The following is a 13,593-nucleotide window of genomic DNA, read 5'->3' as shown; positions in this document are numbered from 1 at the left end:
TGCTGGTGATGTAGGATAGTTAGCATTTATAGGGCATTTCCTGGTTGTGAAAGCAACGTCACCCCAGAGTCAGAAACGACTGGTGCTTGCACAGGGGACCTTTCCTTTCCTGGTAGAACACCAAGCCCTGTGTGTTGATCTAAACAGTCTGGCAGGCCATCATTTAGCAAATCAGGGCACTGTCTATTCCTGTTCTAGACTATTTTGACTGCAATGTGAAGAGTTCTGTCACTGACAAAACATTGATGTGTATTTGAGTCTGAGAAAAAATAGTTTATAAAATTATAACATCTTGAACACTTGTACTTTTGGATGTGTTATGGCAACATCCACTTATGCTTGGTAACTGTGTGCTCGTTGCACGATAGTAATAATTCACAGCTGTTTGGCTTGTTTTTAAATGGCTTGTTATAAAATGCTGTGTATCCGCCTCCCACTCCCAGCATGGTGTAGCAGTTAAGAGTAGAGAACTTGAATCCAGAGCCTGTTGGGTAACCATGGGCCAATCACAGTTCTCTCTGAACTCAGCTCCACCTACCTCACAAGGTGGCTATAGTGGGAAGGGGAAGGGAATGTGATTGTAAGCTGCTTTGAGACTCTTTAAGGTAGATAAAAGTGGGGTATACACAGGGCTTTTTTTGTAGAAAAAGCACAGCAGGAACTATTTGGAGCCCAGCAGGAACTCATTTGCATATTAGGCCACACCCCCTGACACGGCCATTGTTTCGCACAGGGCTTTTTGTGGAAAAAGCCCAGCAGGAACTCATTTGCATGTTAGGCCACGCCCCCTGATGACAAGCCAGCCGGAACTGCATTCCTGCGTTCCTGCTAAAAAAAAAAGCCCTGGGTATACATCCAGTCTCCTCTTCCTCCTCCTTTGCCTGCAGCAGTGCCCAAGGTCATCTGTGCCTGATGGAACAGTAAGTCTGGTTAACCAGAAGTTTTTCACTTGTAATCTCTCTGTAGTTTGCCAAAACGTAGTGGCTCAACAGCCAGCCAGAGCAGCGACGTGATCAATGATCGCCTGCAGGAACTGGTGAGGCTTTTTAAAGACCGAACAGAGAAAGTGAAAGAGAAACTGGTTGACCCAGATGCTTCCTCTGATGAAGAGACACCCGTGCCCTGTAAGTATCCTGGAAAAAGTTTACAGTTTGGCAGGATGGATGTTGAATCTGCACTGCTCAAAGACCAACCTAAAACTGTCTTGAAAGGTAGTCATGTCGAGACGTGGCAGAGCAAGATTTCCCTGCTAGCTTCCAGTTTGCAACAGCTTGCAGGGTGAGAATTTGTATGCTGATGGAGTTTATCTTGTTCTTGGAGAACCAGCATGTATTCAGTTAAGACATCTGGGACCTTCTGAACTCTGGTTGGTAAAAATATCAGTGGGGTGGGCATGAACCATCTGACAAACTGAAGTTCATTATGAATTTTGGCCAGTTCATGGTTCGCAAAGTGATGTTCGTGAACTGAAGAACTGCCATAAGCATAAACTTCCACAAATTGTGATGCAGTTCATGAAGAGCAGAACTCTTCATGAAAAACAGCTCAGCTCTTTGGGTTAAATGGCTCAGACCCATCTTAAACCTCTGTATCAGCTCCCCATAGCTTTTTGCAAGGAGCAGAAAGCAGGGGGTAAACTTTAAATGGCTCACGAACCAATATGAACTGGGTCACTTCGTGAACCATCCTCCATATTCATGTGGGTTCATGGTTCATTTTGTGGTCCTGTCATGATGAACTATGAACCAAACTGAACCACAAAATGCAGTCTGTGTGCATCCCTAAAAACCAGCAGGGTGGGCAGGATCTCTTAGGGACTATTTAGAGAATTTCTGTCCTTTCATGAAGTTCAAAGCAACAAAGTGGGACAAGAAAAGAGATTTTGGGATTCTTCTGAGTGGAGTTAGTCTTCAAAGGAGGTGGCTGAGAAAGGCAGAGATATGGACAGAACCTGGACAACAAACCTGGAAACATTAAGATCTGGGATGGAATTCTAGCAGGAGCTCCTTTGCATATTAGGCCACACACCTCTGATGTAGCCAATCTTCCAAGAGTTTTTTAAAAACTTAAAAGATGCTTGAAACATTAGCACTCATTGGTCTTAAAGGTGCTTTCTTTATATCTCTGCTATGGGATCCAGAGAACTGGGCAAAGGGAGCTCTGACTCTTTCCTTCCTTCACCAGGGGACCAGGAGTTTATGTTTATGTCTTTGCTACCTAATCTTAAATAGGTACATATACGGCCTGGTCCAACATGGCTCGGCCCAACAAGGTCTCATTTATGTCAGATCCGGCCCTCATAACAAATGAGTTCGACAACCCTGAACTAGAATATTAGCAGGATTGCTGCAATAAACATAGAAACATAAAGCTGGAAAGAACCTCAAGTCCTAGTCCAGCCTCCGGCACAATGTAGAAAATTCACAACTATTTCCGCCCACTTTCCCAGTCACCCCTGCTCTATGCCCAAAGCTGTAAGGGCCTTTCCTACTGGCTTGAAGGGTAAGTTTAGCATTAACTGGCTTCTAGAGTCTCCTTATTTGTTGACTCTGGACTTCTATATCCACCATGATGGGGCATGGATGGTTTCTGAAGAGCCTATCTGTTTTTATGTTAACATCTTGAATGCCCAGTAAGTAAAACATGCATTGTAGACTCCTCGCTTTTCTCTCTACTGATTGCATACGTGTGTACACACAAAGGCATTGCTTGCCTAGGGTGTCAGAAAAACGTGGGCTGGGCGGTGAAAAAGAAAGCAATACTAAGCAGAATTGCACTCCCTTGAAGTCAGGCTGCACTGCAAGAGTGCTTTCTGGCAAGCTTGATTTGCTTTGCTGCCTACGATCATTCTGAGAAGAAAGCAACCCATTTAAAGTTTCAGGCTGAATGGCTCCTTCAGGTCTGGAAATGTGAGCATCAAAAGATGCCTGCAAAACATGTCCTGACTTGTCTTGCAGGGGGATAGAATGACCCCATTACCGAAATTGCAATTCAGTTCAATTTGAGCTTTTCCATGTGACTAAAAGATAAGGGAAGCTATGACAAAGCACAAACTCAGGGCTTTTACCTGCTCCTACTATATAGCACAACAATTCCCGTTGCAAATGCTGGTTTCCCTTGGGGTCATTTCAAACCCCAATTCCAAAAGTGGCAATATCCCCCCAAGCCAAAAGTGTGAAACTTTTCCCACAACAAATACCTATAGATATAAATTATGGAGCAAAATTTTAATTTTCACTGTTTGTTCCACCTTCCTACAAAATGGAGATAATACTGGCATTTTTTCATGCTCCACTTCTTTGATTTGCCAACCGGGTCCTCTTTCTCGGTTTCTTCCTTCTTTTCTTCTGGAGTGCTAAAATCATTTTTCAATATTTGCTGGTCAACAGAATTCCAATTATGATTATGTGTAGAACTTTCACTTTCAAGCCAAGTCTGTTGGCGTCAGAGCCTCTTTCCCTTCTTGATCCCACTCAAACTTTAAAAGAAAGACGGGGGGAAGAAAGAGAGGGACTCCAAGGCACTGCAGTTCATTGGGGAGAAGGAATATCAGGAGTTTGGTGCCTGTAGAAAACTTTAAATGGGTAAACCATTTTTTCCCATGACTTTCAAGGTCAACCTCCCCCCCTTTTTTTGTATTGTTTGGTATTCTTTAATATGTGCATGTGAGAGTGAGTGTACCTGGAAGTCATGTGACCTCTGGTGACTGACCTGTACTGGGAGCCTGGGGGATATTCAGGGAGGTGGCTGAATCAAGCCTGAATCAAGCCTGCCCCTGCCCTCCCAACTGCTGGTATTCCAAGGAGGTCTTCCATCTAAGTACTTGCTGGAGTCAATTCTGCTGGGCTGCCTAGGCCAGGGCTTATGCTGTTTTTTTAATTGTGAGTTTTGGTCATTCTTGGAACAGAAGTGGCAAAATAAATATTATGTTGATTATTTCGGTCTGTCTTCACAGCACCTTCCAAACAAAAGCCTCCAGAAGAAAAGAAGGAAGAAACTGAGAAAGAGAACCCAGTTGGCAAATCAAAGAAGTGGCGCATGAAAAAGTGCCAGTTCCCCAGAAGTATTGATCCTCTCACCAGTGAGTAACTGGACAGTGGTTTCTTTTAAAAAACAAACAAACTAATGAGACTGCTATGAAAAAGAGAAATGAATTGCCAGGAATGGGCACTGTATTTGATACTAAGACTGTGACAACAATCCTGAACTGGTCTCCTCAGGATTCTAGTCTCTCCTGCGCTCTGGGTTGGTCACAGCTCATGTGTTTATGTTGTATTCAACATAAATCACATATCAGCTCTCAAAGAACATGACAGTCACATTATCCTGTGAGTTTTTTTGTCTAGATGTGAGGCCTAAATTGCCTGTGACTGCTTGAGTGATGGATATGTGTTTGCCTTCAATGCAAAACACGAAAGAGGCATTTGTTATGTACAGAGCTTTTTTGGAGCAGGAATTAGGGTTGCCAATCCCCAGGTGGGGGCAGGGGATCCCCGGTTTGGAGACCCTTCCCCCGCTTCAGGGTCGTCAGAAAGCAGGGGGAGGGGAGGGAAATGTCTGCTGGAAACTCTATTATTCCCTATGGAGATTTATTTCCATAGAAAATCATGGAGAATTGATCCGCGGGTATCTGGGGCTCTGGGGAGGCTGTTTTTTGGGGTAGGTGCACCAAATTTTCAGTATAGCATCTAGTGCCTCTCTCCAAAATACCCCCCAAGTTTCAAAAAGATTGGACCAGGGGGTCCAATTCTATGATCCCCAAAAGAAGGTGCCCCTATCCTTCATTATTTCCTATGGAAGGAAGGAATTGAAAAGATGTGCCGTCCCTTTAAATGTGATGGCCTGAACTCCCTTGGAGTTCATTTATGCTTGTCACACCTTTGCTCCTGGCTCCACCCCTATTGTCTCCTGGCTGTACCCCCAAAGTCTCCTGGCTCCACCCCCAAAGTCCCCAGATATTTCTTGAATTGGACTTGGCAACCCTAGCAGGAATGCAAAGGAACACAGTACTGGCTGCCTTGGTGTCAGGAGTGTGTGGCCTAATATGCAAATGAGTTCCTGCTGGGCTTTTTCTGCAAAAAAGGCCCTGGTTATGCAAATGATCATTCTGACTGGTATAGCTCTTACAGAAAACAGTCTGGAAATGGCCTATGCCTTTGAAAATGGCTCAGAATATGCAGACTCGTTGCAGGGACCATGTGTCTTCAGCTTTATATCAACTGCAGTGGGTGCCTTTAAGAGTGTTGACCCCACAGTGTTGTGTTAGAACATAAGAACATAAGAGAAGCCATGTTAGATCAGGCCAATGGCCCATCCAGTCCAACACTCTGTGTCACACAGTGGCCCAAAAAATTTATATACATATATATACACACACACACACATATATATGTGTTGTATCCCCTGGCTCAACCGTCAGTGTTTTCTTCTTTGCTTTTGCTGTTCGTTTGCATTTTATTTTGCTGTGCTTTCCCTGCTTCTTTTCCATGAATTGTAAACTTTCATCTGCCTCTACCACATAGATTCCTGACCCTTCAAGACACACCTGGCCCTGCTAGGCTGATAGATGCACCTGGAATTACCTGGCTTGACTATTGCAGTGCATTTTATGTGAGGCTGCTCATGAAAGCCAGTTTGGGAAATTCATTTTATGCACTGTGCAGCTGCTGGTCTTTTATCTGGTGCTAGGCAGCAGGCTTATGATGCCACCTTCTCTACTTACCCCTGCAGTGCTTCCAAACTTAATCCAAAGTGCTGATTTTCTTTTTCATCAAGCTTTTAACTGAACAGGATTTTATCTGGCTTTATTTAGGTCATAAGATCTTGTTTTGTCTTTCTTTTTGATTGCTGTGAATTGTTTAAATTAGGCTCCATTTATGCTGCAAGGATTCTCCATTTTGCATTCTTCAGTGTTGCAAAGAGGTTTGTGCATTGGCAATGGAGCCTCCACACGGGAATTTGCTGTCCACTTTCTTCTAGCCTCTATCATTCTTCTTGCATTTTTCTCACTGAGCCACCAGAGGGCATTTTGAGTCTTAAGGGGGAAAAAAACCCAGCAATTGCTATAATGCTCTTATACTGCTTTAGCAATTATTGATTTTTTAAAAGATCTCCCTAAAGCCCTCTGGTGGTGTGGTGGTGGAGAACAGGGCAACTGCAAGGAGCTGATGAAAGAAAAAAACATAATGCTGACTTTTCCCACCCAGACTGCTTGCTAAAGCACTTGGACTGCACTGTTCTGGAAGAGACTGGAGTGAAGCAAGTTTGAGGGACAGCATAGAGAAATTGGGAAAGGATAATTAGGGCAGAATATTGCAGAATAAAGTGGATTACATGTGGTAGGATGCCAAACAGGGCTTTAAGACTTCTTAAAGCAGGGGTGTCAAACATGTGGCCCGTGGGCCAGATCAAGCCCCTGAAGGGCTCCTATCAGGCCCACGAGCAACTTATGGCCGTCATCTGCTTCCTTCTCTCTCTGTGTCACTTCCTTCTCTGTTGCAACTTGCTTTTCTTTTAAGTTTTAAAAAAATAATTGTGTCTGTGTCCTTTATAAAGTTTATATCTTCACTACTTGTCACTACATTTTATAACACATATGACCTGGCCCAACAAGGTCTCATTTATGTCATATCCTGTCCTCATAATGAATGAGTTTGACACCCTTGCCGTAAAGGCTCCTGGAACACAAAAAAACCCAGCCACAAAATCCAGCAAATCTATTACAAAATTCAGTGTTCTAGTTATAGAGGTTCTGTATATACAACTTTTGGTTTTGGAATTTTTTCTTTGGTACCACATGGCAACCTACAATCTTTGTCTACCTTGCTGAGTCTGCACTGGGCTTTTCTTTCCCTTCTCCCAGATTTGATATATATCTTGTGGCTTTTCGTTGTGGTTCTGGCATGGAATTGGAACTGCTGGCTGATTCCAGTCCGCTGGGCTTTCCCGTACCAAACACCTGGCAATGTCTACTACTGGATGGCTGTGGACTACTTCTGCGACTTCATCTACCTTTTGGACATCACCGTCTTTCAAGTCCGCCTACAGTTTGTTGAAAGAGGAGACATCATAGTAAGTGGTGCCCAAGAGGGCACGCAAGTCCGGTTGTGATAACTAGAGCAAAATCCAAGCAACACTTTTTATTAGGAGCAACCCAATTTGTACAAAATGGTGTGCAAGCTTTTGAGCTCACCAGATCTCTTCTTCAAGCTGGATGTCACAGAATTTTTTTAAAAGATGGGCCTAGGAAGCAGATATTTAGAGGTCAAAATTAAAATCAAAATTCAAAATTAAGTCTTTAAAGGCTTACTGCTCTAAAAATCGGCAGTAAGGTGTGTGTGCGTAATGGGCTACTATTGGGCTAGCCTGGGCTATACATTAAATTAAAGCCAAATGAGAGGTATTACCTTGTGCATCAGCCTTCCTATGACCTTGAGGGTTTCGTAGCACTTGTGAACTGTCTTTCCAGGCAGATGGTATTCAAAGCTGATTTGAAGGAAAACCCCTAGTGAGGCAGGGCAAAGTGAACAGTTACTCAACAATGTCAGACAGAAGCTCAGGGAAAAAACCTGTGACATTTTGGGAGATGAGGTGAAATGAAATGTCTGTGTGGAAATAGCCAAAGAAGGAATTTCACTTGTTGCTTCTTTCCTGATATTACGAAGTGAAATCACGTTCCCATAAGATTTTCTTTCAAGTAACACTGTTCTCTCCTCCTCCTTCCTCAACTAGACTGATAAAAAGGCCATGAGAAAGAATTACTTAAAGTCTCAGCGTTTCAAGGTTGGTCAAATTTTGCTTGGTTTTGTAACTGTCTAACATAGAAATTAAAAGTTGTATGATTTTGTTTAAGCAGTGCCCTCATCATTATTATTTGTATTTAAGTCTTGCATAAAAATTAAAAGTTGCATGATTTCATTTAAGTGGTGCCCTCACTGATATTATTATTTGTATTTAAGTCTTTCACTTATATTATTATTTACATTTAAGTCTTGCATAAAAATTAAAAGAGCCAGTTTGGTGTAGTAGTTAAGTATGCAGACTCTTATCTGGGATAACTGGGTTTGATTCCCCACTCTTCCACTTGCACCTTCTAGCAGGGGCCTTGGGTCAGCCATAGCTCTGGCAGAGGTTGTCCTTGAAAGGGCAGCTGCTGTGTGAGCCCTCTCAGCCCCACCCACCTCATAGGGTGTCTGTTGTGGGAGGAGAAGATATAGGAGATTGTAAGCCACTCTGAGTCTCTGATTCAGAGTGAAGGGCGGGGTATAAATCTGCAGTCTTCTTCTTCTATGATTTCTGTTAAGCAATGTCCTCACTGATATTATAAGTATTTAAGTCTTGGGTTTTGCTTCTGTGGTAAGTAGTTAGATAGGTAGGTAGTGAAATAAGAAGAGTCTAGCTGGAGCCAACCAAAAGTCCATTTAGTCTGGCAACCAGTTTCCTACCTAGATACCCCAAATGAAAACCCATAAGTATAGCAGCAAGATGATAGTTTTCCTTCAGAGTTATCCCAAGCACCTGATATTCAGTGGATGTTTCTTCTGCAAGTGGAGGAACCCTTTAGGTATCATGGCCAACACCCACTGATCCATTTCCTTGCTGTTGAACCTCCTTTCTCTCACATTTGTTTACTTGCTCCTCTCAAAGCTCTTCATAATTCTCTTTGGCCTTCAAAATCCTTTTAAAAACCTTGGCATCTTCTGCAAATTTGGTTGCTTTACTGTTCTTCAGTTTTGGGATCATTTATGAACAAATAACACATGTTCGCATACACAACCTACTGCTTGCTTCCTGCCATTGTAAGACCTGTCCGTTTGCTTCTCTCCTGTTCTTCCTGAACCAAAAATCCTGGTGTTTAATCAGTTATTAATTCACAAAAGGACCTGTCCTCTTGTCCTCTGCAGTCCACTGCAGTCAACATCCTGGCTGAGGCAGCCTCACATAGAATGCATTGCAGTAATCTAATCTGGATGTAACCAGGGCATGCACCACAGTGGCCAGCTTTTTTTCATCCAGGAAAGGCTGCAGCTGGTAAAAGGCAGTCTTGGCCACAGCTTTCACCTGCTTATCCGGCAGTAAGCCTGGTTCCAAAAGCAGCCCCAGACTACAGACCTGTTTCTTCAAGGGGAGTGCAACCTAATCCAGAATTAATGATATCTCAAATCCTGGGTCAGATCTTCCACACACCTCCAGTCTTGTCAGGATTAAGCTAAAGTTTATTAGCCCAAATCCACTCCAAAACTGCCTTCAGGTACTGGTTCGGGGTTTCTACAGCCTCCCTGGGATCATCTGGAAGTGAGACAATGCTGAGTGTTGTCTCTATATTGGTGACTCAACACAGCCCAAATCTCTGTATGACCTCACCCACTGGTTTCATATAGATGTAAAAGAACACAAGGGACAATATGGAACTTTGTGGGACCCCATAGGGCAAAGGCCAAGGGGCTGTATAGCAGTCCCCTAGCATCACCTACTGAAACCCAGGGGTCGTTTTGTAGAAAAATAGGTGATGGAGCTCATCCAGGGATTGTTATGCAGCTGCACCTACTATTCAATGGACAAGGTGGGAAGGAGGCGGTGGAACTCTCAGAAAGGTTCAGGAACTGTGCTCCTGTGAGCTCCCACTGAATCTGAGGCCTGCTGAAACCTACCCTCCAGACTGGAACCACTGCAGAACAGTGCCTCTCAGTCCTAGTCCAGATAGGTGGTCAAGAAGGATACCATGGCTGATGGTATCAAAATCCTCTGAGAGGTCCAAGAGAATCAACACAGTTGCACCCCCTCTGTCCAGCACCTGGTACAAGTTCTTCTGAGTTTTCTGCTCCTCCTTCCTTCATGGGTTCGTGTAAGTTCCTGGCCCCTGCTGACTTTGTTCTCTACTGAATTGCTTTTGATTTATTCTTGATTATTAAAAGCTCATTTAACTGTGCAGTTCAGTGATTCCGGTGAGTTTCTAATGGATTTTGTTGCTTGTTGCTATTTTTAAATTGTTTTTGACTTTTATGTGGAAGTTGTATCAAGATCTTTGTGCTGAGTGCATGGCATCATGTTTTAAATATGTTAAAGGTTTAATATCACCAGAGATTACAAATGCAATAAAATATACGGTGGAGGAAAATATACATGCATTTTTTGCATTAGCTGAGAACTTACTGTTCCATAAATATAGTAAACTTCATCCCTGTCACTACACGTCTCTCTGAATTATTATTAGCTGTTCTCTTTTAAATAGTTGCATATTTTTTGTTTATTGTTAGTTGCTCTTTTCTAAAATATATTGGCTTTGTACTGTTTGCTTTTAATCCATTCTGGAATTGGCAGCTGGTCAGGTTGTTTCCAGCGTGAAGCCACTTGGAGCAAATTTGCTGTGAAATCCACAGAGAAGCAGAGTGGATGGAGCTCCCTCTAGAGTTCAGAGTTCCGCCTTGAGCAGAATGGCACTTCCCTGGGTTTTTGAGATCTCTCAAGACATCACTGCCATTCTCTGTGGAGTTAGTTTGCCTCTCCAGACGAATGACTGCCTGAGGAGACCCCTACTCCACTTAAAGGCGTGAGCTATTTCTGAAGCCTTTCTCTGGCTTCAGATAATGCAGCCAGGGTTTTTTTCTGTAGCAGGAACTCCTTTGCATATTAGGCCACACACCCCTGATGTAGCCAATCCTCCTGGAGCTTATAGTAGGCCCTGTACTAAGAGCCCTGTAAACTCTTGGAGGATTGGATACATCAGGGTGTGTGTGGCCTAGGCTTGCCAATTCCCAGGTCCCAGCAGGGGTTCTTCTGCTTTCCCAGGCTCCTTCCCGCCCCCAGACAGCTGGCCGGCGGGGGGGAAGCCCCGGCCCCAAAGCCACCATGTGACTTTCCACCTCCAGAGGCTTCAGGCTCCAATTGGAAAGGGTTCCTTTTGGGATGGTGTGTCTGTGTTACTTTGAAGAAGCTGGCAGTAACTCGTGAGTAGAGATGCCAATCCCTCGCTTCAGAGTCGCCAGAAACAGGGGGGAGAGGGAAGGAAATGTCTGCTGGGCACTTCATTATTCCCTATGTGAAGATCGATTCTCATAGGGTATAATGAGGAATTGATCTGGAGGTATCGGGGGCTCTGGGGGGGGGCTGTTTGTTGAGGTAGAGGCACCATATTTTCCATATAGCACCCCCAAAATACCCCCCAAGTTTCAAAATGATTGGACCAGAGGGTCCAGTTCTATGAGCCCCAAAAGAAGGTGCCCATATCCTTCATGATTTCGTATGGAAGGAAGGCATTTAAAAAGGTGTGCTGTCCCTTTAAATGTGATGGCCAGAACTTCCTTGGAGTTCAGTTATACTTGTCACACCCTTGCCCCTGACTCCACCCCCAATGTCTCCTGGCTCCACCCCCAAAGTCTCCTGGCTCCACCCCCAGAGTCCCCAGATATTTCTTGAATTGGACTTGGCAACCCTAGTGCAGCCTAATATGCAAAGGAGTTCCTGCTACCAAAAAAAGCCCTGCAGCTACCTCAGAAAGGGAGTTTCAGAAGGTAGCCATGTTGGTCTGTGGTAGAAGAGTTAGATCTGAGTCCAGTAATCACCTTAGAGACAAACCAGTGTTTCAGGGTATAAGCCACTGAGAGTCAGAAAGGGAGAACTCTGCATTAATTTAGGAATGAATCTACATAAGGTGCTGCAAGAAGCAACCTTTCTAAAAATGTAAGAAACAGTAAACAAAGTGCTGTGGAACAGGGTGAAAAATGTTAGTTTGCAATTTGAATGTAAGAAGCCAAAATCTGCCTTCTGATTTTCTTCCTGTTAGGTGGAATTAGCATTATTTTTGGTTTCTAAGGAGCTGTGTTTAATTGCTGTTTGTAATGTTGAGTAGAGGTTATGATTTGGGCCCTATGCTCTCCCTGCTGACCAACCCATCCAATTGGTAGCAATAGAAGGGACTTGACATGGACACCTGAGAGACCGTAACACAATGAGCGGAATCACAAACTAGAATAATTGTCAGCTGCAGGATAGGACTGTTGTGGTGGCAAATTTACAAGGACCATTTGCAACTATGTTCATGGGCACTGGGGCGGGGGATCTGTTGTATCTTTGCAGATGGATCTCATCTGCCTTCTGCCACTGGATTTCCTTTACTTCAAAGTCGGTGTAAACTCTCTCTTGCGTCTACCTCGCTGCTTAAAGGTGAGTCATGATGATCTGCATGGAATCAAGTCCCAGAAGCATTTCCATAGCACTTTGAAATTGGCTATCAAATAGTGTTACCAACTCTGACTTGGGAAATTCATGGAGATCTGGGGGTGATACCTGAGGAGGGAAGAGATCGGTGGAGGGTGAGATCTCAGCAGGGATGTGAGGTCATTCTGTGACTTCCATTTCTTCTAGATCTATAGCATACCATAGAGTCCATCCTCCAAAGCAGCCATTTCCTCCAGGGGGAACTGATATCTATAGCCTGGAGACCAGTTGTAATTCCAGGAGAACACCAAGCCCACCTGGAGGTTGGCAATCCCATCAAACCAGGAGAAGGTAGACCTTATTGGCACTCCTCTGGTAGAACTGTGATGCTACTAGAGGAAGCCATCTTGACATAAGTGATCAAGAAAGTGTGCTGGTGATGAAGAGTTTCCTGTGCTGATGACTTCTGAAGGCTTCTCTTCTAGTCTGATCCTCTCGTCTGTTCTCTCTTGCAGTATATGGCTTTTTTTGAGTTCAACAACCGGCTTGAAGCTATTCTGAGCAAGGCCTATGTTTACAGGTGAGCCCTGCTGCTTTGGCTGTTGCTAACCCTGGTTCTTGGTCACAGTATTTATGGGATGGGGCAGCAAGCCATATTTGTCCCTTGTGAGCTAGGGACTCTAGTCCCTTCAGCAGTGGTATACCTTTTTAATGCCCAAAGACAGCCCTCCAATCTTAACTCCTCAACCACAATAATACATCATTTAATTTGAACATGGACACTGGAACCAGAGCTTGCAATAAATTCAGCTTCTCTGCCCCATATACCCAGACAACACAATCTCTCTCTCTCTCTCTCTCGGCTTGACTTCGCGAACGAAGATTTAAGAAGGGTGCAGTAGTCCACGTCTGCTGCAGGCTCACTGGTCTAAAAACATCAACTGCACAATCTTAGGCTCATTCCATTCATTTGCTCATCTTCTAACATTGTATATGCCATTAAATGCCAACGTCAGTTCTCTACACAGGACAAACAGGTCAACCCCTACACCAAAGGATAAATGGACAAACATCTGACTTCAAAAATCACAAAACTGGGAAATCTGTAGGAGAACATTTCAGCCTCCCAGGACACTCAATGGGGGACCTCAAAGTAGTTGTTTTATTGCAAAGAAATGTTAGGAAAAGAGAAGAATGGGAGACTGCTGAATTACAAGTTATTACAACACTCAAGACAATGCAGCACCTAGGGCTTAACAGAGATATTGGGTTTTTATCTCACATGCTAAAACACTGAGTACTCACATCTGTTTATACCCAGAATTAAACTTTGTTAGTCTTCAAAGTGCCCCTGGATTCCAACTTTATTCTGTTGCTTCAGTCCAACATGTCTACCCACCTGAATTTATTCCTTAGGTGGGGGTGGGGGGGCTCAAC

The 13,593-nt window shown here is 43.9% G+C and overlaps 1 protein-coding gene across 2 annotated transcripts in view; it reads left to right on the top strand.

Moving 5' to 3' along the window:
• The window catches only part of CNGB1 (cyclic nucleotide gated channel subunit beta 1), a 42,532-nt gene that overhangs the window by 12,882 nt on the left and 16,057 nt on the right, over positions 1-13,593 (top strand). For both annotated transcript variants that reach the window (XM_060254366.1, XM_060254365.1), the window contains 6 exons: positions 967-1,124; positions 3,956-4,081; positions 6,863-7,071; positions 7,732-7,782; positions 12,076-12,162; positions 12,672-12,736. In XM_060254366.1, the coding sequence (XP_060110349.1) occupies positions 967-1,124; positions 3,956-4,081; positions 6,863-7,071; positions 7,732-7,782; positions 12,076-12,162; positions 12,672-12,736 (696 nt within the window). The remainder of the gene's footprint in view (positions 1-966; positions 1,125-3,955; positions 4,082-6,862; positions 7,072-7,731; positions 7,783-12,075; positions 12,163-12,671; positions 12,737-13,593) is intronic.

This window comes from Heteronotia binoei, chromosome 14, assembly GCF_032191835.1.
Source record: "Heteronotia binoei isolate CCM8104 ecotype False Entrance Well chromosome 14, APGP_CSIRO_Hbin_v1, whole genome shotgun sequence".
NCBI classification, from domain to species: domain Eukaryota; kingdom Metazoa; phylum Chordata; class Lepidosauria; order Squamata; family Gekkonidae; genus Heteronotia; species Heteronotia binoei.
The sequence above is the reverse complement of the archived record's forward strand: the minus strand, read 5'-3'. Positions and strand labels throughout refer to the sequence as shown.